This window comes from Nipponia nippon, unplaced genomic scaffold (genome assembly GCF_047370975.1).
Source record: "Nipponia nippon isolate SJK-2023a ecotype South Korea unplaced genomic scaffold, ASM4737097v1 scaffold_16, whole genome shotgun sequence".
Classification (NCBI taxonomy): Eukaryota; Metazoa; Chordata; class Aves; order Pelecaniformes; family Threskiornithidae; genus Nipponia; species Nipponia nippon.
Window position 1 is genome coordinate 12778260 of NW_028262332.1, and position 25249 is coordinate 12803508.

Here is a 25249-nt window from a genome sequence, read left to right on the forward strand (position 1 = left end):
GAACTGCATGGCAGTGATGGAAGACAGTTGAACAAAGTGGTCAATTAGGGGATGAAAATTAAGCAAAGAGAAGAATCCATTCTGTCACTTTCTGCTTGAAGCAAGAAATTCCTTTGCACTTTACATTTTATGTTTTACTTTATAGTTAAGGAAGATGTAACTTTTTAGGTAGTTCTGGCCACACTTGCACAAGTTATATTAGGATGGCTGCTTTGAATTCTGTGTCTTTATGCATTTTAGTGAATCCATTCGTTGGGTCTTTTCCATTTATCTCAGCATCATGGTTCCGACCCCGGAACCACCAGTGCACAGAGCTTTGGCCTGGTCCGCGAGCACTTGGCCCACCCGTGGAAGGGATTTTGAGACGCCTCAGCTGCATGAGCTGAGGCTGGGTACCGGCTGGCTGGGGAGTCCTGTGCCCGGCTGCCTGAGGACCTCTCGAGAAGGTGACGAGCAGTCACCCCATGAGGGGGCGGCTGTCCCAGTCCATTCCCCTGCCAAACACCCGCCCCATCAGAGCAGGCGGCAGCCAAGACCTATCTTGGCATGTTGGGAGGGAGCTGGGAATGGCTGGTCTGCACGAATGGCCCTCTGGACTGGCCCTCGCTGGTGGAGTGGCTGTGGGGATCCTGCAGGGTCCTGAGCTCTGTCTGCTCAAGAGGGGGCATCAGCTCGCTGTCCACAGATGACTTTTTCCTTTGTTGAAACTATGTAAAGAGAGAAAATTAACACAGGGCAGGAGACTTTTTGGCAGTTGTCATTTCTGTTGCGGTAGAGGCCAGTGATGGTGGTCTGGATGGAGCTGCCACATGGCACAGAGGTACGCGCAGTGCTGCTGTCCCTGCCGCTAATGGGAAGCAGTCTAAAAATTAACCAAATCCTGCTCCTATCGAGGCAAACGGGACTTTTTCCTCTTATTCCAATGGGAAGGAAATCAAACAAAGGGTAATATTTTTGTGGATATGGTCATGAGAAAAGCCATCATCTGGGTATGGCCATCCTGTGATGCTGCCTGCGGCCTGTGTTTGGTGGACAGAGCAGTCACGTGAGCTTGTGGCTCTGACAGTGTCCATGGTCAAACTCCCACCAGCTTCAGAGCAGGATTTCACTTAGCATGGGGTAACATGTGGTCTCTGTCGTTATTTTATCCATTAGGTTGCCTTTGCATGGCAGTACGGCACTTCTCATGAAAATACAGATAAAATGTTCATGGGAAGAAAAAGTAACTCAGTCCCAAGGTATGCTATGTTTTAATCTGTGAATCCAAATCCACATCGTGAAGCACAGTTTTAAACGCAAGCTTTCACCAGTAGCTGGTGTTCTTACTACAGCACCTGTGGAGAGAGGGTTAATAAATATTTTCTTCAGTTCTCCCTGAAGAAGAAAAAGGTTTCTTTGTTTTAGTTTCTCTCTAAATATTCCTTTTTTTTTCCTAGAAGCTTTTAATTTTTGCTCATGTTTTATTACTACTCGGTGAAAGGGAATTAGCTTCCTTTCACTGAAGTTTCAGCTATGAAATTGGCTTTAATAAACTACGTAATTATTTTTTCTGCAGGGAAAATATTTTAAATGGATAGTTTCTTTTTTTAGAATTTTTTTTGAAAATAATAAAATTATAATATTTCTGTTTTGCTTTAGTGCATTTGAGATGTTTTGAATGTTCAGAATTCAGTGCAACCAAGCAACAGTTTTTCTTTTTTATAAGCACCCACGTGCTATATGACACTACAAAAATGTTCAAGTCCTATGCTGGAAAAAAACCTCATGCATAGTGTTTTCCCCATTCTATGTCATCTAAAGAAGACGGAAGTATCAAAATTTCTCCCAAAGACCAAGTAACAGATGTCATTCATTAGTAATTTAATTTCTTCTCTTAATAAAACTCAGTTGTGTGAAAAGCATAATATATTTTACTTCAGCTCTAACATATTTTGTACTATACGAGTGCCAAGCAAACTCCCAGCTGGCTATATAGGCACGATAGGGATGTCATATACAGGCTATTATCAGAAGGAAAAGCGTCAGAGCTAGAGACTATACCTACAATATTTACAAAATCTTGGTGACCATCATCTTTGCATATTTATTAAAGAAAAGCCAGGTATCTGCTGTAGTTTCTTGCAACACGTAATGTCAGAGTAACACAGAAAGGAAAATGATTTAATGTCTCTGATAGGTAGAGAGCAGCATCTGTCCTCTTGCATATATCAAACACAGCTTAATAACTTCCTATTTACTGCTTCACGGCAGAGGTCCAGTAAATAAACAACCTGACTGAATTAGTCTATTTTTATACCTCTGTCCTGTATCACAAACCTCTTGAACCACACTTAATATGAACAGCAAATTTCACACTGCACGTGGAGATCTCTCAGCACAGATTAAATTAGTTATAATAAAACAATTAAAATCTATTTGCCCACAGACAGGAGGAAATGAAGGACCTGGGTGAGCAATAGAAAGGTAAAGGGTGGGTTGTCAGGACATCAGAAGAGTAAACAGCAGAACTGTGATTCTCAGGAGCATAGCAGGGTCAAACTTGCTGCAAGATAACTATGCGAGAGATAATAAATCAGTAGTACATATTAAACACCAGATGGTTGTGCCCATGCAGGAAGGCACAATGGATCATGTAACTGTGGTTGTTTCTAAGGATTACTGATTCAGCCTGACTTCACAGGGATATCCTAACAAATAAAATCTTTATGGCCTCTTCCGCTGGTGAACATTTTCATCTACCGTTTAAAGACAGGACCACATGTCTTAGCATTTTCATTGCCCCTAATATATATGCAAAATTAATTTAAGTTCACCCACTTTTAGCTGGTAAAGATTTTTTTACTATCTAGTACTGTAAAGTTGCTTCACAGCGATTATTACAAATACTCAGATGGACAGACAGGCCATTGTTCCAAGCTTTAGCTCAGCTGAATCCCCCAAGTGTTTCAGGCATAGAGGCAAACACACTTAAAAACTCCTAAACCTATTGAGTTGTCTTTCAAAATTGTCCAGGCAACAGAATTTATTTATAAAACTCTTGCAATCGTTGATTCAAAACAAGGTTTTCTTGTTCTGCTTTTCTCCTTTGTCCTCTTTGAACAATTTTCTTTGGAATGTTTTCGTTGTGCTTAGGAGTTGGAGATTTCCTGGGGCTCCTAATAAAGGCATTTGATTTCCACTCTCCACATACTTTAACAAGTCCAAGGATTTTGAGGTTTGACATTAACTTAAGAGAGGTGGAGATAATCAGCAATGGGGGTAAAAAGTCAGTTATGCAAATTATTTGTAAAATGTATAGAAAGCAAAAGAAATACTACTTTAAATGTGGTTGGTGTGGGACGAAGTCTTTGTCTCAGCACAGAATATCTGCATGCTCCCCTTCAAATTTATGGCTTTGATTGAAACCTGTAAAGGGGTGATCTGTAAAGTATTCCTGCTATCCTACACTTCTCAACAGGTTTATTACCATTCGTTTATAAAATGAACAGTCTAATGAGCAGTGGTTTAGATCACAGATATCAAAGTCTGGTCATTTGTCAAGATTAGTTTCCTGTTGTGAGATTGCCTTGTGCAAAAAAAGTGCATAACCTTGGGTTACTCTCTGGAAGCTGAAAAAATACCTATAAACACTTTATAAGATAGATTTAATGAAGATTTTATAATCTCAGAATTAAATCCAACACGATGCAGTATGTATGTGTGTATTTGTATGAGTACATGTTATAATGTAGAAAGTACCCGAGTACAGAGTATGGAATTTTCTTATGTTGACAAAGGACACATTAAAGATATGAAGTCCATGCAGTATTGTCAGGCCAATTTAATGTTAATTTGAATGAGTTAATACTACATTGACGACAATGTAATTCGTTGTTACTAAAAGACTGCCTTTGGAAACATTGCTGTGAAAGCGCCATCTTTCTGGCAATACTCAATTGCCAATAAATATCACAAAATATTTTCTATTTATGTGCTAGACATCTTTTATTTTGAAGAAAAAAAACCCCAAACACTCAGTAAAGCAGTATGACAGCAGAGGTGCTACTCAGGTAAACAATACACTCTGTAGCACAAGGCTAAGAAGTAGATTATTTTTATGTCCCAGTTAGAAGAAATGTGAAGGGGGGTATATGCTTTCCTACTTAAAATTATTTGTAAACCGTATTACGTTTGTGTTTTCACTTTCACTGGATGGTGGCGTATTTTGTGGTTTGCTTGGAAGAAAACTGGAGGCAGTGCGGCCTTACTTGTGGCGATGCAGCAGCCACCGCAGCGCCCGTCCCGCTTGTTTCGGGCCCCACACCGCACATCGGCTCCGTGCTGCAGCCGGACCCCTCCCAGGGAAGGCTCCCTATTCTCTCCTCGCTGAGGTGGGGAGGCAGGAAGCTGCCTGCCTGCTGCCTGCCTGCTGCCTGCAGCTGCCTTCTGCCTGGCCATTCCAGCTCTGCGCTGCCTACGCGGAGCTGTGCGGAGGTTCGGCCAGCTGGCATCGGGGATGGCTTGGTTCAGCAGGACCTAATGTGCGGTCCGCTGGAGCCAGCATCTCCTCCCGTTTCTTCTTTCAAAGAGAAAGAAGTCCTTATGCTCTCAGTGTCTGTCCGAGCCTGGCCTCTGTGGTCTGCCTACAAAGGGGGCTGGTGGAGCAGGCATCCTACATTAACTCTTCGATGCGAAGTACGCTGATCACTCGGCGTTATTTTTATCAACAGCACGACCACAGTGCTGGGGTTTTATCGTCGTTATCTCAGCAGCATTGCAAAGGTTTTCAGACAGATCGCAGTGCCTGTAGTGGCAGGATCACGGTCACTTCCTGGAGTTTCTTTTTTAATATTTCTCAGACCAGCAGCACTGATTTGAAATGCAAACGGAGCCAGGAACCTGGAGGCTGCAGAAACAGCAACAGCAGCCGCGTTTCCCGGTCTGGCTGTTACATCTGCAGCTGTCAGAGATGGTACCACACATAGGGTCTGTCCCATCCCTCCTGATAGCCATCGATTGAATTTTACTGAAGCGTACACAGGTTAACTGTCACAGTGGTACAAATGAACTGATGCCAGTTAGGGGAGCCGGATGCCTTCACACCAGATTTGCTAATCTTTGGAGTCTTTAAGTGTGCTCCATCATAACAACAATCTTCAGACAAAAGATACAAGCTTAATTAAACTGAGTCAAATAGGTTTAAGCAGTTAAATAGAAACAACTTTTTAAAGTGCTTAAAATCTGTTTGCTCTTTTTTTCCCTTTGTGTTTTAATCCTTTCAGATATGTTATTGTGTATAGATAAAAATGTTTCCTGTTTAGGAATTTGCTAGCTAAAGCATTGTCATATTTTTGTGATGTTTACTAGTCAGAACATAAAATCATGTTTCTCTCTTTCTGTTAAAGTTTGCCTCTAACAGAAGAAAAACCTTGCAGACAAACCCAATAGACTGTACGAAATAAGATGGCCTATTTACTAGCAGAGGCTGTGGGTCCTGCGTGGCATCAGTTTCCCTTTAATAGATTTCATTCATTACATACCCAAAAAAGAGCCACTCAGTCCACCTCGCATGGCTTGTACAGAGCACAGCGCTTATCTTGTGGCTGTGGTGGTGCACAGGTACACACCGAGCTGGCGAGGTTAATCATGTAGATCTCTTTTATTAGATCGAAAGATACAGATGGGGAAAACCCACAAGTTCTTGGGCACTTAGCCTTTCTTTGGATGCCATATGCAAATGTATTTACATTTTCTTTTCCCTCCTGCCCATTCTGTGACTCTATCATTTTGCTGAGCAGCCAGTGACTGCCATTTTGCTGTAATTCTCAGCTCAGACAAAATGGAGGCTTTGGAGGAATCAGTAACTACCACAGCCTGTGCCTTCTAAAATTGAAGATAATTGCCTTTTATAAAAAAGGGGTAATTTTGAGGATGAAAAAAAAAAATCAGCATACCCCATCCTAAAAGGCAGAATCTCCTTTTTTCCTGTGAACACATGGGTGCAGTTGTGTTAATTTCATTGCCGAAATGTAAATATTAATGCACCTTGCACTTTGATATATTGCCATAAAAGACACTGAATTTCAAATCACCAAGCCCACTGTGTGATACAGGGATGTAACTTAGCTATTCGTCTTTATTTGAAGCAGCCCTCTTCCTAAAAGCTCACTTAGGGAGATTCCTAGTTGCCATTAGAAAAGCAAAATAAAATTAATCTAAATCATTCTAACTTTAACTTAGAAAATTAATGATGGATGAAAGAGGGGGTTTATAAAGGTTTAATAACAACTAGTCTGGAATACAGTGTATATTCTAGAGGCTGCGATTATAGTGGTAATTTAGCAGATTGTATCACTACCTATCTCTGCCAAAGGATGTTTCACACCATTTAAAATGCACAGTACTCTCTTCAGAGACAGGTTGTTCTGGAATAACTCAACATCCAAAGAAAAGCCCTGTTATTTCATTCCTCTCTTTATCAATTGCATGTGTGCGATTGCTTGTGTGTGTGTCATCTTCTCCTCAGCAATAGCACTAAGTTTTTATGCTTGTTTCTGTGTTCATTTATCAGCCCCCTCAGAGACAGACAATACCAAAAATGGAAAGTCATGAAATCTATTCAGAATAGGGTTTAAGTGCTGAAACCAGAGCGCCTGTATAAAACAAAGCATGAATTGGCCCTTCCTTTAAAAGGTGAATTAAAATAAATTCGGTTTTGAACAAGTTATCCAAACTCTGAGAGCTCCTATTTGTTTCTCTTTTTGCAGAGGAACAAAACCGTGAGATAAGGACAAATCTTAGTGATTTTTTTATCCAGCAAAGGTGATTTGGGAATCTCTAGACCAAAGGGATTGAGATTTGAATAAATTGCGTGTCTGTGATGTTTCCAAGACTAAGGACGCAAGTCTCCCAGTGTGCAAAAGCATGAGCCAAGCTGATCTGTAGTTAAATTAAAGAATTTGCTGTATTTAAATTCATGCAGTGTATGATCTGACATTCCCTTTGACTTTGCTGCCTCTCTTTCTTACAGGCTGTTTGCTGCTAAGTGCAGTGGCTGCATGGAAAAGATCGCCCCAACAGAATTCGTGATGAGAGCCCTGGAGTGTGTTTACCACTTAACCTGCTTCTGCTGCTGTGTTTGCGAACGACAGCTGAGGAAAGGGGACGAATTTGTTCTTAAGGAAGGGCAGTTGCTCTGCAAAAGTGACTATGAAAAAGAGAAAGACTTGTTGAGCTCAGTCAGCCCAGACGACTCAGACTCAGGTGAGCTTTTCCCACACCTGCTCCAATTGGAAAAGCCGCAAGGGTTTGTAGAGCTTTCTTATAGAAAAGTATATCCATTTACACATCCACTTTATCTATATGCACATGCCACCCATGCAATTTAGCAGGCACAGCTAAAAAAATCCTTACTTGCAGTCTGTTCTCCCTAACTTGACTCCCTTCCTTAACTTGCTGCTTAGTAAAGGACAAAAACTTTTTGTTTTCCCCAAGGTATTTTTCTGTAAGATCACAAAATGTGAATCAGAGTGACTTCAGTTACCTGAGGCCTCATTCAAAGTGTGCTGTTTTCCATAGGCATTCTTCCATCCATTTAACATATTTTTCAGGGGATCTTCTGCACACACACTTTCAGCACTGAGCTAGGAAAAGTAGTAATATTATTTTCAAGAGTATTCTCTCTGCCAATCACAAATAGTAACTTTAAGAAAAACTACAACACAGAAGTACTGAGGAGAATCTGAAGGAAATTGAGAAGTGGGTTTGTGCTGCAGCAATAGCATGTGCAGTGCAGGAAGCCAGGGCGGCTGCCTGCATATCCACTCCCGTTAAGGCAGGTGAGGGGACTCACACAAGAAGAAAAATAAAAAGCAGTAACTTGAATGAGGAGTTTAGGGGAGCCTGTGTCTGGATCCTTTCAGGCCAGGTACAATGCTTGGTTCTCCTGACTTCCATCCAGACTTCTCCCTGCTGGTATGTCTCTTCTGTGCTACTCAGGCTCTAGTTTCTGATCATCTCTGTTGCCTACCTGCTATTTTGTGCCTGAGCACCATTCTGGTGCCAGCCTAGGAGATCATCTATGTGTTGTCCCAAGGATAGCTCCACTAAGGTTTGTATGCTACATATAGTACAGAAGTGAAACATGCAAAGTTTGCCTGTTACAGATCTCCAGGAGTGTCCTTGAGGTCCTGCGCTGTTCCTGATGAATGCAAACTGTTTAGGATCAAGGGACAACAGGCTTGACATCTTACTAAAATGCACTACTACTAATCTGCGGTGTGACCTCCCTCTTCAGAGGGACCTGGGGTTTGAACAGTATGATTGCAAGAGTCTGCACCACTTGGCCTGGGAGTTAAGGCAGAGGGTCACCACACTGTGACCAGAGCTTTTGCCTGCTCCTGAAGACGACAGTGGAGCCCTCACACCTGGTAGCAGCTGATGGGTGTCTTCCCTGAGTTCTTCACAGTGATGGAGAGACAAATACTTCCTTTCCTCCACCCATTTCCTAGGGAAGGTTTTAAAAGAGAGTGAGCAAAAGCTGCTTGCTGTCTGTCCAGGACTGGAAACACAGTACTGCACAGGACAAGTAGTTCATACAGTGGATTTGGGTTCTGCAGTCCAAAACCCAGGGGATCTAGCAGTGGTTACAGTGAGGACTGGCTTTCAGGCTCACAGACAGTTCCAGGAGAGATGGGATGCCTCCTTCCTCTGCCATATGCACTCAAGGAGACTGGAAACCTGCTGCTGCCGGTGTGCCCTGGCTGATAGCAAGGCTAGAGACAGCATGTACACAAATTGCTGCTAGCCATCACAATTGCACACTTGTTTCCCAAGAAAATGTCTAAGAAAATCAACAATTACCATTCCATTAAGCGTACAAATGACATGAATGTTTGCCTCTGGTTTATGGGAAAATGCATTATTCCAATTTAGCTAGGAGCAGTAATTATCCTTAATCTCTAATCTGAGCGCCATATTCTCCACATTGCTGAAATTTATATTTTCGTGTCAGGAATGCTGCAAGACAAAGGTCACGGCTGAGTCAGCAGGACGTGTGGGACTGGGGCCTTTCTTGGAGCAGCATGTTATTTATTGCCATACTGTATTTGCAGGACCTTGAGCGCTCTTCTCTGTAAATCTCATGTTGCAGGGTTTGGGCTCTTTGTGAATTTGCCCGAGGCATGTGAGTTTCCTACTTGCCCTTCAGTGTGTCATTCTCTCATCGCCAACTTCAACATCCTGCTGTCCGCCTGTCTATGTCCAGACAAACCCCCTTTGAAAAGCTGCATGTGCAGGGCAGTCCCCATGCTGCAGCAATGGGCATGGGGACCCTGCTCCCCTGCCTTCCTTACTCACTGCGCGGGCACTGGTGGCTGCTATTTGCCAGCTGGCTGCATTTGAGATCTGCTTTGGGCACAGCTGGGATCTCCTTCAGGACCAGACTTTGTATTTTCTGATCAGCAGTAAGCTACCACAGCAGCACAAAACAACCTTGGTTTCAATTTCATTTCCCCTTGGCACAAGGGGTAGGTTCTTACTCCTGGAGATGCTTTTTTCCCCTCATTATTCTCTGTTAGCCAAACCCAAACCTGAAAAACAAGTTGACAAATTAAATGGGATGTTTTCTCTCCCATTGTCTAATACATTGAAAACACAGATCTCCCAGATGTCTGTGTGAGAGCAAATGATTTCACATAGCCCTGGCTGAGAATGTGTCCTTCTCCAATCAAATATTTATCCACTGGACACAAAAGTAACTCTCCAATGAGCAATATTAATCCTCACAAACCTTTCCTTAGAAATGGCATGCTGGAAAGTTAATAATGTCATGGTTATTAAAATGACTGAACTTCTCTTTAATCTTTAGGCAAAAGATGCTTATTAAAGTAAAAGGTGATTAGATTGCTAGGTGCATAATAATCAGACCCTAAAATGAATTAAAGTCTAATTTGTTAATTCCCCAAACGTAACATTCAAGTGTATAAAAATGACAGTGTGTTTCTTCATGTTGAAGTCCCTATAATAGTATATTAATGTTTTCTGGAAGAAAAATCAGTAGCCTGGTGAAATAAAATATGCTTACTTGAAAAGTTGTTTTTCACAACAAAATTTGTACTTACTCTTCAACCTCTGCCACTGTGACTGAGATTTCCCAGTACAATATACTAGCACACGTAATTGCACCAGATTCTATGAATATTCAGAATTTAACTGTAGAAAATACAAATAACCTATTTGGTCTACACAAGCACATCTATACTTGTATGTATTTAGCAAGAAAGAGAAATTTGTGCATGCACATATAGATACATTGAAATACACAGAGAAAGAATACTGACGTTTTCTGTGGGACACAGAAATGAGATGGCAAAGATTATATTTAATATTATCTCTGGAGCTTCAAAATACTCAGAACAATAACTGTAATCTACACGAGATTTAGCTAAACAGACTTTGAGATATTTTTGTGATATTTGCGTTTACACTGTTTTGCTGCCATAGCAGTGCGGGCAGTAGTACCTGTCTGCAGCGAATGCTTCAGGAGAAGATGCTGCTCTGCTGTAAAGGGAAAAGTGTGTGTCAGTCGGTGTGGTTGCACACAGGGGACCAAGCGATGCTGGAAGGGCACAAAGTCTCTCTGTACCAATTCTTGGAAACATTGAAGCATGTTCTGAATTTCCATCCCCTGATCAGTCCCATGCCCTCAATTAAAAATTAAACATATTTTTATGTTTTCATGGCATTTGATTTAGGCAGTACACACAAATCTAAGCTAGTCTCTTCCTGCCCATAGTTACTTTAGGTATTCAAATAAACATGGAATAATAGTTGAACCTGTTGGCTAGTTTGGCAGCTGAAGAGCAGTTCTTAAAACCCTGTTATCTTGGTGGAACAAGTACAATTTTATATCCTGTTTATTTTTCACCAGTTAAAAGCGATGATGAAGACGGAGATGTTAAGCCCACCAAAGGACAAGTAACCCAAGGAAAAGGAAGTGATGATGGGAAGGACCCAAGAAGACCTAAACGACCAAGGACAATACTTACTACGCAGCAGAGACGAGCATTCAAAGCATCCTTTGAAGTGTCTTCCAAGCCCTGTAGGAAGGTAGGTGCTTCATCAGGGACCTGAAGTCAGCTCTGACACCAGGCCACGGAGGTGACAGGGTCAGGCCACAGCTCCAGATATCTCCCTGCCCCTTCCCGGGACAGCAGCAGGTGCCTTGGAGTGAATACAGAAACCAGGCCAGCATGTGGCAATGCTCACCCAAGTACCATCTCAGCCTGGAGCAATCAGCAGCTTAGGACCAGCTCATTGTTATTTCTGGATATTCACCCACAGTACGTGGAGCAGCTCTATGACTGATTCCTGCTGCACAGCAATATTTGGTTCTTATAAATCATGAAGTAGTCTTTGACTGTCAGAGCCCAGGTAAACAAGTGGCTTTTGCCCTTCTCTGTCCCACCACAGAGGAAGTCACTATTTAGTGAGACGGGTGCTCAGCTTTGGTGCCACTACTTGTCCTTCCAGTCTTGCTTTTTTATGAAACTTAACCCTGCTGTTGATCTTGTTTATAGCAGCTAGGGAAAGGTATAACGTATTGCTTCACTGATGAAGCTGGTGAAAATCAAATATTTGTGAAAAGCATCCCAGATAACTGTTTCCTCCTAAGTTTGATTGGAAAAAAAAATGGAGTTGCATCCTGAAAGCTGTCAGTTTTGCAAAAAGTGACATTCTCCTTCTGACGTACCAAGTTGTGTCTTTTGGGACAGTGCAATGTGCCTTTTTGCCATTTTAAAGTATGAAATTGTACCTCAATAATATAAAAAAATGTTCATAGCCAAATTTGTATCTTTTTGCACAGAACTGTTTCATGGGTAAAATAAAAATCTTTAAACGACAGTGTCATTTTTACACAGCTCAGACTATTTGTTCAGTACTTATGAAACTAGTAGCCATATGAAGGGCAGAACTTGAACAAACTATGCAAAGATATGAGGAATTTTTAAAAGCAATTCTGTACATGCAGTTTTTAGTGTAAGTGCAGGCATATTCCTCCTAACATAACTGATCAGCTTTTTTTAAAAAATATAAAAAATTACATCATTAAACATTTCCTCCTGTAGGTCAGAGAAACACTAGCAGCTGAAACAGGACTCAGTGTGCGAGTTGTCCAGGTCTGGTTTCAAAACCAAAGAGCAAAGGTAGGTTGCTTGTCAAGTTCTCAAAAGTGAAGCGCAAATGGTCCTCCAACACAGATTTCCTCCTCCCCTTAGATGTAGTACATACCATGGAGATCCCAGGGACTGAACTGTACATATTTTGCATGCACTGGTGTCTACATCCATACAAGAAAGGCAACTTTCAAACACAGACATTAAGTTCTTGTGCTCAAAGCAACATGAGGTTGGGAGTAAATTTTGCATGCAAATATGAACTGGAAACTGAAATGTTTAAGCTTAGAAATGAAACTGAACCCACAGTGGTGTCTGCATGAATAGAAATGGTCAGTATTAATTGATTCGATGTTTGCAGAGAGTTTTGTAAGGAAACAAAATTGTTGCATTCACAGCCATGAGATTGTTCTGTTTTTCCTCTTTTATTCAGATGAAAAAACTGGCACGAAGGCATCAGCAGCAGCAGGAGCAACAAAACTCGCAGCGTCTAGGGCAAGGTAGGGGATTTGTGATGAAGGCAAAGCAAGGGAAAAAGAATCTGCCCAGTTTCTTGAAGTGCTATTCCCACATAATGTCTTAAGCACAGCCATACAGGGCATGCACAAGTCTGTGGATAATGTGTGCCATCCTCAGTGGAAACACACAGAGGTGCTGTGTCTGAGTGCCCGCCCCAGGTTATCCCAGAGTTCTCCCATGGGGCCAGCCCCTGGAGGTGCTTACACAGAAGCTGCCTCCTCCTTTCTAGAAGCGTGCAGTACAGAGGCACTTTCACTGGAGGAGATTTCCAGGAGGCTCACTCCAGGTAGATCCTCCAGTTTGCTTTCTCCTGAAGAAAGGGGGACCATGCTCAGCTCGGCATCTGCAGGCTGCTTGCAACGGCGTCAGCATCGCTGCCACAGCCAAGGCACAGGGAGCCCCTCCTGTGCCCCAGCAGCTGGGGCAGGAGCTGCACAGAGGCACCAGGGCTTGCCCTGCTGCTCTGTGGATGCTCTTGAGGTTCTCCAACTCCCAAGGCCTTGCAGCCTCAAATCCTCCTCTTTACACAGAGCCAGAAAAACTGGTACCAACAGAAGTTAGGGAATAATAGGGCTATGTCACGCACAGGACAGGCTTTGGGAAGATATGGTCCAGCACCCAAGAGCTCCAGAAATGTAGTCAGAAATTACAAGTCTTTCAACTTACTGCTCAGGGTTGTACTTTCAGACAAAATTTGGAAGGCTCCTCTGAATGATGGGACACACCTAGCTGCGTTCACTCTGCACTTGGGTTCAGTATTGCCACTGATGCTAGGGTCTGCTGCCTCTTTGTTCCTAAGCAGTGACTGTGCCCTCCTGTTTGCTTTGCAGAAGTAATGTCCAACCGAATGGAAGGGATGATGACATCTTACACACCACTTGCACCACCACAGCAGCAGATTGTAGCAATGGATCAAAGCAGTTATGGCACAGACCCCTTTCAGCAGGGTCTTACCCCTCCACAAATGCCAGGCGACCACATGAACCCTTATGGTAAGGCATGCGTCATTCTGCCTCATCAGAAATAGCAGGGTTCGTACGCTAGTTCACACACCGAAAGTTCAGTAGAGTTACTTGCTTTTATGATATCTTTTCTGGGATTTGTACCAGGGAATTTGTACCAGTCAGTTTTGTGTATATATTTTCATGTACACATAAGGGGGTAGAAGAGAGCTCATCTGAGGCTCTGGACACCCTTCAGAACTATTTCACAGTATAATTCTGATAAATGATAAACCAAGCAACATCACCTCTCAAGCTCCACTTTTTTAAACCACTATCCAAGACATTGAAAAATAAACAGTACCAAATTCTAGCTCCCTCACAAGTTTTTCCTTTTTCTTAGAAGCTTTGGGAAAAAAGTGCCTTGAAAAGTGGTCTAATAAAGAGAAGTAATCTATTCATTCCAAAATGAATAAGCACCCCTCTAAGATCCCTCAGATTGGATGCATGGATTTGTTACCACAGGACGTTTCTCCTACGTAATTTTATTCTCTGCCCAAAATCAAGATGATGGTTTACTTTCAGGATTTCCTTACCACACACCATCAAGTGGGTAGGTGCACCAAACGCACCACAAGCATTAAATGCCTGATAATTGATTCTGGACAATTGCAGTGTGGCATTTAAATAAAATTTAAGAGGATTTCTCAGACTGTGATTAGTGGCCTTGCTGTAGCCCACAAGGGCCTGTTACATCAGACTCGTTTCTGCTGACCAGGAGCACTTCGCTGTAGAGGTCCACATGCATATCACTTTCATGAGCATGGCATGCACAGGCCAACAAGAAATCTCCTTTGGGTCTGAGTTATTACTTTCCTACTGAGACAAGTCCACGACACACACCAGGCAATTTGGTAAATCCTGTAAGGAGCTGAGGACATCCAAAGTGTCAATGAGCATTAGATGGCTTGTGATTTTGTTGCTAACAATTTGCTTGGCTTTCTAAGCAAAACTTCTTGAGAGGCAGGTTCTATGACCAGTGCAGGAGATAGATAGCACAAAGCCATTTCAAATGAGTGCATGAGGAAAAAGATCCAGACTAACACTTCCTTAGTGCTCACAGGACTTGAGCCAGAGCTCTTTCTGGTACCTTAAGAGTTGAAGTAAGCTGAAATCTTAGTTGCTAAGGGAAATAAAAGGTGCTGTTCCAAACCAGCCCAAAAAGAGTGGAATTTTCTGAAATGAAAGCATGTTTACAACTGTAGCTCACTTGAGGCCAGGGAAGCTGGGTCTCCTCCTGGGTCCCATCGCATTCGTAGATCTGTCTTTTACCTTGTGTGTAAATGAAGACCGTTACTGGTTATGGCTCTTGGACCACTTTTTGCTGTCACGGGCACTCGGTGTCTGGTTCCACCTTCCTCGGTGGCTCTGGTGCCCTCATGAATGCTGGATCCCAGCTCACGGAGAGCCAGAGACCTGCTCCTCCCCGGCACTCTTTGCTCCCATCGTCAGCCAAGACTCTCTTTTGTGCTGCTGACTGAAGTATAAATTAAATCCCAGCAGCTTTCAGTGGCACTGCTGCTAGTTGAACTCTGTGAATTGGTTGCTAGCCGCCTTCTTTGTAGGTCAGACCCTTAGAGCGAAATTACGTTAACGTTTAAAAACAAAGCCAGGAGCATTCCCTTTTGCTGCAGTGCGCAACTTATGAGCATCCACGTGTACTGTGTCCTCTTCTGGCTGCACAGACTCCAGCTTAACATATACGTTTCATTTGCAGGAAACGACTCCATTTTTCATGATATCGACAGTGATACCTCTTTAACTAGCTTGAGCGACTGTTTTCTTGCCTCTTCTGAAGTTAACTCCATGCAGGCTAGAGTAGGAAACCCCATTGACAGGCTGTACTCTATGCAGAGCTCATATTTCGCCTCATGAAAATAAAAGAAAACAAGCAGCCGGCGTATATTTAGCCAGTGACTTTTTCCAGTGCAGACTCTACAGCCATATGTTGCCCAGCTCTTCCTTCACAGTGACTCCTGCTGCCTCTGGACTGCAAAGAGTATTTTTAGGAAGACTGTATCTGTGTGCATATATGTGTATGTATGTATATATATATTAATACCTGCCTACATACATACATATATGTATAAACAAAACACATCCACCAGTCCCATACCCTTGATTCCCAGCTTGCACCAGACCACGAGACAAGCACGGAAGGAACAGAAGACCCTGCTCGTCAGCAACCTTTGGTTTGGTTTGGTTTGAGCTCATCGTTGTAAAGGAAATGGATTTTGCGGAAAGCTAGACCTTTTCCTCCTTTCTCTCTTCCTTTCTTTTGGATGTTTAAACATTTTTTTTTAAAGCCACCGATACTGACATCAGTCGACCATATGACAAATAAATGAAAGAAACTGGAGATTCCTCCCTTTTCTTCCTGCATGATTCATACTATGTTGTGGATAAATTGCCATTTGAACTGTGAGAAGTTAATGTAAATGTGACGTTCAACATTTGTTTCCTTTCTACACTTTTTCTACATAACCTAGATCTGCTCATTAGTTTATAGCCCTTATGCATATGATACTGAGGAAACTGGTTAACAGTAATATTTGTGGAGAAAGCCAGTGATTTCATAAGAAAGGTCTATGACCCTGGAAAGGAGATGCATGTTAGGGACAGAGGCATTTAGGTTAGTATTGATCTTAAATAATTAAAACTAAAGGTGCTTATAAGACAGAGTTTTATTTAATTTTTTTTTGAAGTGTGAGAATAAAACATTTACATTTGTTTGTAAGTATTGCAGTGCCAAATTTCAAGTCTAGACCATGACTGGCAAACATGTGTTGTTCATTCTGTTCTGTTTATTTATGTTTTGCACGAGGCATAAATGTGCTATGCTCCATTGTCCATCTGGAATAATTAAGCACTCCTTTAGTTAATTATCTTGCCTCAGCAAGATTCTATGATATACAGTTCTAGCTTGAACCACCAGAAGTCCTGAAATGTGCACCAACTGGGGGAAAAAAAGTATGAAAGATCACTATGGGAGGTTTAGATATGTTGAGCTGGAGTCCAACCTAAGTCCTGCAGGTTTCACACTGACGGGACTCCTGTATTTACATTAAATACTCCAACTAACCTATTAGTGCAAATGTAAGAAGAACAAATACACAGATTGAAGGGAATGTCCCAGCTGAAGTCTGAATGTCTCAGATGCTGAAGTTTGAGCATATGTCATATAGGTTTTCGTAGGGCATAAAATATCATAAATAATAATAGTATAGTTATAAATATTGCCTGGTGATAATTATAATGTGGAGAGGCAGACAAGTACGGTCATGGCTCTTAGTGGAGAAAACTTCATGGGGAAAATTTGCCAGGGTAATATCAGTAATTATAGGGTGTGTTCAAAATAGAGCTCATGGGGAAAGATTGGCAGGATAGGTACTTTCTTAAATAAATACCTTTAATATATTGACCCTAATAGCCCAAAACAAGTCCAAAGTGTTGGTTAATCCAACTCCTCCAGGCTGAGGACTGGTACCAGGCCAGTGCTGCAGAGTCTCCCGTGGGGCTTAGCACCTTCTGCAGGACCACGGGACTCTCTGGGACTCCGGTTGTGGCAGGGGGCAGAGCGGGGCCCCCACAGCCTCAGCAGCTGGGGAGAGAGCAGCTCCACTGAGTGCCCAGGGCACCACGGCCACAGCAGAGGGGGTCCTGCTGGGAAGCCCCACAGACAGCTGCCAGCCCCTTTGCTGACAGAGAAAGATCCTCCTTGTGTCTCGGGAGGGGTGGATGGCGAGGACTGGATAATAGGTCCAAGGGAAAAAATAAGATCACATTCCTCCCCAGCGTGGAAACGTGGACCAAGCATGTTAAAGGTTTCTTGAGAAAGTAAAGTTTTATCTGCAAGATAAGTGCATGCATTTTTCACTCTGTGGAGACGAGGAAAGCACTGGGGGAGAAGACTATGTGTGTGCAGTGCAGGAGAGCAAAGCGCAGACCCGAGGCAAACCCTTCTTGCTGCTGTGTGGTGGCAGACCTGCCATCTGCCGCACACACAGCCCTTCGCGAGCAAAGGGACCGATGTCTCTCCAAGGATGTCAGAGTGACACTCCCCTCCCTGCAGGTTCCCATCTCCTCCCTCCACAGCAGCAGTCCAAACTGCTGGCTGCCATGCCCAGGGAGATGGGTCCATCGCACCCATATGCTTTTACTAGCAACCATTCTCTCGCTTTCTGACAGGGATGTGGATTTTCAGTTGAAGGTTGTGAGCCCCTGGATATGTTTTGAAATTGGAAGAATTTTCTTTTGTTACCCATCCCTTTCAATTATTTTTCATTTTCCTTGTGTATCAAAATAAATAACAATTTCCTCTCTCTCTGCATGATAGCAAACATCTATAAAGAACTCAGGTGATCCTCACTGCTTGCAGGGCAGAAGGCAAGCAGATTTCATATGGCACATTATAAACATTTGTCACCACTGATCTCAATGGATTCATCAAGTTTTCCTCCCCACCCTTCTGCTGTGCTACTTTAAAGTCATAGAAAAAGATCTTCACCATCTCAAACATACCGGGTTTATAGACTACACATAGACACAACCTTGCTTCATCCCTCATTACTGGCAGGATCAAAATGGCATTTTTCGTGTTTACAGGGACTTTTATGAGAATTATAATGTGACCTACAGTTTGGAGAACTGCCTTGTCCCAATTCTACCTCTGCTTCTGGGCTGGATGTTGAAAAAACAGCCCATTTCCAAGAAAAGAATCAGATATCCCATTTTATAGCTGAAGTAACCATAATCTTCTGCTGATTTTTTGGATGACCTTTTTTTTTTCCCCCTTTTCATTGCTTGTACATACCATCTCCTCGTCCCTTGGTGTGTTGTATGATGATGCCTTAGCTGTTTGTTCCCACATATTATACCATCTCTGGTGCCATGTGCACGACACAGTCAAGCCCTCTGGCATGCGTAACATTTCCCATGCCACTGTGGGTTGCTGCTGGTCAAGGGAAGGAATGCATAGCCAATGATTTCCAGTGGACCCGTTATATCTGGCAAAGGCCAAAGTTTATTAAAGCAAAATAAATGTCACTTTTTTTTTGTGGAATGAATTACCCTACTGGAGTGTGATCATTGTGGTTTTAACCTGGGACCTGCAGTAAAAGATTATATAGCAACCTCTGACCTTTTTGATTTCTGCTTTACTCTTCTATTGTCAAGGGAATGTCACCGATCAGGTGAAAGTAAAATGTTTAATAGGCCATATCACAGTAATATCTTACACTGAGTCAAATTGATAAACTCTTGCCAAAAATTCTTAGCATCTGGCACTTCCACGGAAACCACAAACAATGATTGCACATATGGGAGCTTGAAGGCTAGAGGTCATGACAGCAGTTTATTACATGCACCTTACAGTGATCATTTTCCCTAGGAAATTAACCCCTCTCTAATATAAATGCATCAAGTGAGCTCTTCACGGTGTTTCAATCACGTTGTTTTGGCTAAGCAAGGAATACATGTTAAGCTAAAGTGGTGACAAGATGCAATTAAGTAAAAGATGATTGATTAGGTTTCAGTGTTTGCTCAATAATGTTTAAAAAAGATGATTGTGAGACCAGAATGAATATGCTAGGTACTAGCTTCCTCAGAGGTCTTTATTGTGCAGTTACCAGATCTGTAATGGTGGCACATAGAGATTTCCCAGCGTTCAGAAATGGTTACGGAGCAGTGTGGCCCTTGATCCCACTGCTGGGCTCTCAGCTGGGCTTCAGCATGTTTCCATTGCATGGCTGACTGTCGAGGGGATGATTCCTACCGTGCACTGCTGTTCTCAGCCCCCTGTTTACCACAGCACTATGGATTAAACCCTGTATCATAAGCAGTTAGGTGCCGGTGGTAAATGTGTTTCACAGTCACGACATGGAAGACAATTGTGTTGCTGTAAGTAAAGCATGGTGGTTGCAATCACTAAGATTGAAACACCATCCTAGGCATTTTGATCTCCTTTTCTTTAAACTCTTGTCATCAAAAACATCCAGATCACTTGGCTCAGTTGCTGCTAACCATGCCTGAGATGTGACTCACGTGAGTCTCACGATGGCTGCTGAGTGGATTTTTCAGACCCACGCTGCACAAGTCGGATGAGTATTACCAGGTCCTTTGAAGGGGTCATTGCCGCTCTGTCAGCAGCAACTCAGCCACCTCGCTGCGCCCTCATTGCATGGAGAAGGTTCTTCATGCTGGCAAACCTTCCAGGAATGATGTGAACCCACTTACCTCTTCCTACTGTGCTCAGGGCTCCCTTCCGGTTTCCTTAAGGATCAGAAGTATGTCCCAAGCCACCGCCCCAGGTGCCCCAGGGAACCCGGCTCTGTGATGCTGCTAGGGACGCTGCTGGGGTTTGTGAGCGTGCCTCCTTGAACTGTGTCATAATAATTCTGGTTGTCCCTAAAAGTCACTAGAAATTAACAGCAGAATCCAGGAGGAAGGGAAGGGTTCTTACAAGCCTGGAGCTTGGTCACAACAGTGAAAGGACAGAGAGGCTACTGAAGCACGTCAAAGCCATGGGAGCTGGAGCCACAGTACCCAAAGTCTCAAGTGCTCAGGTTAGTGCTTTACACAATCCCATGCCCAAACCACGTCATGCATTTCTGAACAGCAGATGCTCCCTGTGTGCACAGGTCCATCTCCAGCCCACCCTCCTCACCCTGGTGGCATGGGACAGCCAACAGCTGCACCCACAGCAGCATGGCCAGGGCTTCAGATGTCTGTTCTCTCTGGCTACGGGGTACTTGGGTACTTGGGCGCTTGCTTACCTCTTGGCCGGTACCTGAAGTCTTTTGGCTTTGGTGGGATTTAAGCGCGGTCTTGCTCATTTGAGGCCTATCTGAATAAACTGACAACAATTTGCCCTCTGCAAGGATGCAGCCTGGGTCCCCTTGGTGCTGCACACCCTGTTTCTGCTCAGCAGTGACTGTGAAGGGACTGTCAGATACTTTGCATTGGGAACTCTGTTTTTAAGTGAACACCCTATTTTTTAGCTGTGTATGGCTGTATTACTTGTATATTTATATATTCTGTATTTATGTTATCGAAATGTAGTATTTTGTAGTTGTCTGTTACAATTTGTTTAACTTGTAAAAAATATGACTACGCTCTCTCATACTTAACCATCTGCCTCTCACCGTAGATTCTCTGCTCCTTTCCCTCTGTGTTGGTAACAAACCACCATAATGTATGTAGATCGGATTTTTTTTTTTAATTTAATTACTTGTCATTGTTAAATTATTTATTAGTGTTTTTAAATTTCATTTCACTGCATTTTTTTTTCCTGCCACCATTGCCTGGCAGCTAAGATACATAAGTTTCTCATACATTATGCTCCTTCCTATGTGCACGTGCGCACACACACACACACACACAAAACAAAAACAGAAAAAGAAAAAAAAAAGAGAGAGGTTACACTTCAGTATATTTGTAAATAAAAGGAACCTGTAAACAAAGCAGGATTTTCTTTCAGTGTGCAGTTCTTTCTTTGCTTTTGCAGACTGGAAGCGTGTTCTCTGTATACTGGGCATGGCACCACTGTTCTCTCAGGCAGGAAAACCAGGGGACTGTGACAGCTGAGCACTGCATTAATATTTTTAGTGCTGTGGAACAGCCCAGGCTGCTCAGTGGGTGCCCTCCTTTCTTCCAAGGGGAGACACAGCAAGGGCAATGGCAGAGTCTCCTTTCACCCTATTCTTTGGCCTCTGCAGGTTGAGAGCTCCTCTGCAGGTTGAGAGCTCCTCTGCAGGGATGGGGATGATCTTTTACACATCATCACGGCCCTCAACCATTTTTGCATGGACTAGTTTAGGACAGGAGAGGTCTGTGGGAATTAAAGATGGTGCAACCAGACCAGCCACTCAGATGGAGCTCTGTCAGGCCCAAGATGTGTGTGGGGCAGGCGTTTCTTGCTCCTGGCAGTGCCAGGAAGGCTTACTCTGAAGCACATGGCTATGACTAGTCAACTGCAATAGGCCCAGTAGCATTCTGGGTATACCTGGGGTCATGTCAAGCCTGGGTGCACCACTCCTCTGCCACTGGCCACAGGCACAGCTATAGAAGAAACCAGGGAAATATCTGTTCACTACAGCAAAGAGCTTACACCACGAAGACAGCAACTGGCTGGCCCTCTGCTTCATCCATTATGTAGCAGAGGTCTGGAAGATGAGCAGTGTTTCAGATGGTGCATGAACTTTTTCAGGGGAAGACTTCAATATTCATTGCCACCATCCGCTGTGGAGATGTCCAAGAGCCAGATAAGCTTACAGAGGTAAGGGCTATTTGCTGCTAACAGCAGCACTCTGGGTGCAGCCTCCAACGTTCCTGCTGTTTGCCAGGGCTCAGCAGTCTGGCAAGGAATGGCTGACTCGGCACACCCACAGCGCCCGTGCCCTGAGCAGCGCTTGCTGGCGACAGCCAGAGATGGGATCCTCACTGGGTGAGATGCAGTCCCATTGGTCCAGTTTCCTTGTAAGGCAAGTTAGACCCTGTTAATAAGCTCCCTTGAAAGTTTGCCATTAAAACTATTTTTAAGCTGAGAATTATGATTTCCAGCTAAAAGTTGTTTTTCACCTACCGAAAGCATATGCTTAGTTTTCCAGAGAATGTTTTTTTTTTTTTAATAGAAATAAAATGTCTCAAATGGAAAATTTCTGACCAAAACCTGCTAGGTTTTCAACAGACACTGTGAGAAAAGAACATTTTCTGAAAGAGATATTCTTTAAAAGGAAGCAAAGCAGAGCAAATGCAGGTGTGGAAAGTGAACCAGCTCCAGAAGTCGGCAGCCAGATAAGCTGGGCCAAGGTTTTTAACCACTTTTTCTCTGCTTAAGTGAGAGAAAAGTGGCCATGTCGTTATTATTTTATTATCTTAACCAATGCCATTTATCCTTAAGTGAAAACCCAGCAGTATTGCTGACTTGAAGAAGCAGCACAAGAAGGGAGGTGCAGAGCTGCAGGGGAATGAGGAACGCCCGGCCGTCCATCTCGCTGCCGCCTGGTGCTCTGGGCCTCTCCTGAGCAGGGCCTGCTCCTCAGGCTGGCTGTGCGTGGGGACAGGCAGCCAACGCAAACAGCCTGCCTTGGCAGAGGAACTGTGCTGCTCTGCTGGTCCCTGCCACAGAGGGTTCATACTGGAAAACAGAGTGCTAGTATCCTCAGAGTTTGGGCTCAGAAAGTCCTCTCTGCTGCCAGTTGTTTCTGTACAGGCAGCACACAGGGACCAAGCTAGCGTTACAGCCCTGTCCAAGGACCACGTCCCTGCAGGTCCCTGAGCGTCCTGGGTTGCCCTGCATGGTCAGCAGGTCTGTGCGGTCAGGGAGGCTCGCCAGGATGGACGGCAAGAGCGCAGCCAGCAGCCCCAGAGAGTCAGCTCCGTTGTCCAAAGAGGCACAGGTTGTATTTGCATGCCTCAGAAATTATCCTCTCGTCATGTGCTGCTGTACAGGCTCCTGCTGAAGCTGCACTTGGTATTTCCGAACCACAGCAGATCTATCTGGAGGGAGAAGCAGGGCCCTACGCTGGAGCTGAGATGGCTGGTCTGCCTGACTGGCCAAGCGAGGGCTGCGGGCGGCAGATGCGTGCTGCAGGCAGGCAGGCCAACCCAGCCACTTGCCAGGCACCGTCTGTAGGGCACAGACCGGCACAGATGGCTGCCAGGCCCTGGTGCAAACCTGGAGCACCTGCTGTGCCTGAACTGCCACCAGCACTGCCCCGGCACAGGCTGATGTGGCAGAAACCCTGGCAAAACGGTGTGTGGCGGCTGGGGTGACTTCAGAGCGATCTAACAGGATCTTCCTGGGGCAAAACGCGTGCAAGGGGAGCCACATGCTAAAATAGACTAATGTGTATAAGTATTACCAATGGATTATAAAGTATTCATCTACTAATGGCAAATTTGAGACCAATATAAAATGATAGACACATGCTGGTGTCTCTTGGGCCATGTAAACATGAACATGAACTTCAGCTGAGGTTTGATCTGGTCACATCTGATTACTCATTGCCATTCCCCAGGTCCAGAGACACTGCATTTCTTTTCTATGCCTTAGGCATAAAGTCACAATTTCTATTTTTTATTAAAAATCAAAACATACAGTTTTACAGCTAACCCGATATCATCAAAAGGGGCAGCCCCGTTTCCACCCTCGGCTGCCAGTCACACCATTTCAGCACGTCCTTTGCAGCCCTTGTGTAGCAGGGTGAGTTCATCTGGCTTGAAAAACAGTCCATTAAGGACCAAAATGACAGTGCCATCCCCTGGAACAGCTGTTTAATCTGACTTGCGCTATAAGCACAGGGCCGCAAGAGTCAATGAGAAGAAAGGGAATGCACCGGGGAACGGGGGGGCTGGGTTGAAGGAACCTCAGCTGCCCTTTCCCATGGCAAGCCACAGTGGTGCACCCCAGGTGGAGGATGTCAGAGAACCGCCTGGTCTTTCCAACTGCAGTTTGCACATCATGTGTGCAACATCATGCAGGGCATAATATGTCAAGAGGTGATAGCTCAGTGACATATAATAAAAATAGGTCATAAGTGTTTAAAACTTTTTTTCAATATTTAGTTCCTAAGGATACGCCCGTAACTGCTGAGCACGAATGTCTCTGCTAAAACTCTCTCCAAGGTAAGGGAGGATACATAGCCCTGAGTTCGACCTGAAGGTCTGATCAATAAAGCATCTTTGTTCCCAGTCAGCACCATCTTTCCCTTTTGCTGTTCAGCTCCAAATTGCATCATCCTGTCCCCCTCATGCTTGTTATTGGTGGAATGTCACTAAGGAAAAATGAATTGCCATTAGCAATTGGTTTCACCTAAGTCAGAGTTAGCTACTCAAATATTCATGCTCTGTGTGCATCTAATATTTATGAAGGAAGAATTACTGAGTTGCCCATAGCCATTTCTGAATCTCCCAAAAAAGACAGGTGAAAGGGATCAGAAAAAAAAAAAAAGGATTTAAAAAAAAAAAAAGATGATTAATACATTTGGGGCTTGGTGTTCTGCATTGTTTGTGCTGTGTTTCTCTTTGGTGTCAGTGAGACAGAATGAAGACTGATTTATATGCCACAGCTGTAGCAAACAAAAGAAGAAGCGACCAGGGAAATGGCTAGAGGTAAAAATGCCGGTGCAAAGGGCTAAAGGCCTGCACCTGGGTACTGCTTCCCATGCAGTCTACCCCCCCTTGGAGCACCTTGTAAAATCAGATTATCTGCTGGACACAGGAGTTCAAACAGCCCTTCAAAAGATTTGTCTTAATAATTGCTGCCTTATCTTAACTTCTGTTTTTTTATCAGCCAAACTGCTGCTGGGAGGCAGATCCTGAGGATAAGGTGCTGTCACTCTTAATTATTATTACCTCTTATAATGAAAACACATTTGTTCATCCTTCTATGCACTTGGAAATGGTGTACCTAATGAATATCTAGTGTTTTATCAATATTTTCAATAACATAAAAGAAACATTATGAGTATGGCCCCACTGTATAAAATGATTGTACATTAAATGCTATTAAATAAATAGCATACTTGCTTCTCATTTTTTTTATATTCAAATATAAACCAATTACTCAGTAAG

The 25249-nt window shown here is 43.6% G+C and overlaps 1 protein-coding gene across 1 annotated transcript in view; it reads left to right on the plus strand.

Annotated features, from left to right (window-relative positions):
- LMX1B (LIM homeobox transcription factor 1 beta) overlaps positions 1–21118 on the plus strand; it is a 110097-nt gene extending 88979 nt beyond the window's left edge. The window contains exons 3-8 of the mRNA XM_087753081.1: positions 7010–7242; positions 10910–11088; positions 12108–12185; positions 12589–12655; positions 13505–13666; positions 15393–21118. Of these exons, the coding sequence (XP_087609207.1) occupies positions 7010–7242; positions 10910–11088; positions 12108–12185; positions 12589–12655; positions 13505–13666; positions 15393–15550 (877 nt within the window). The 3' untranslated portion in view covers positions 15551–21118. The remainder of the gene's footprint in view (positions 1–7009; positions 7243–10909; positions 11089–12107; positions 12186–12588; positions 12656–13504; positions 13667–15392) is intronic.
- Positions 21119–25249: the final 4131 nt, after the last annotated feature.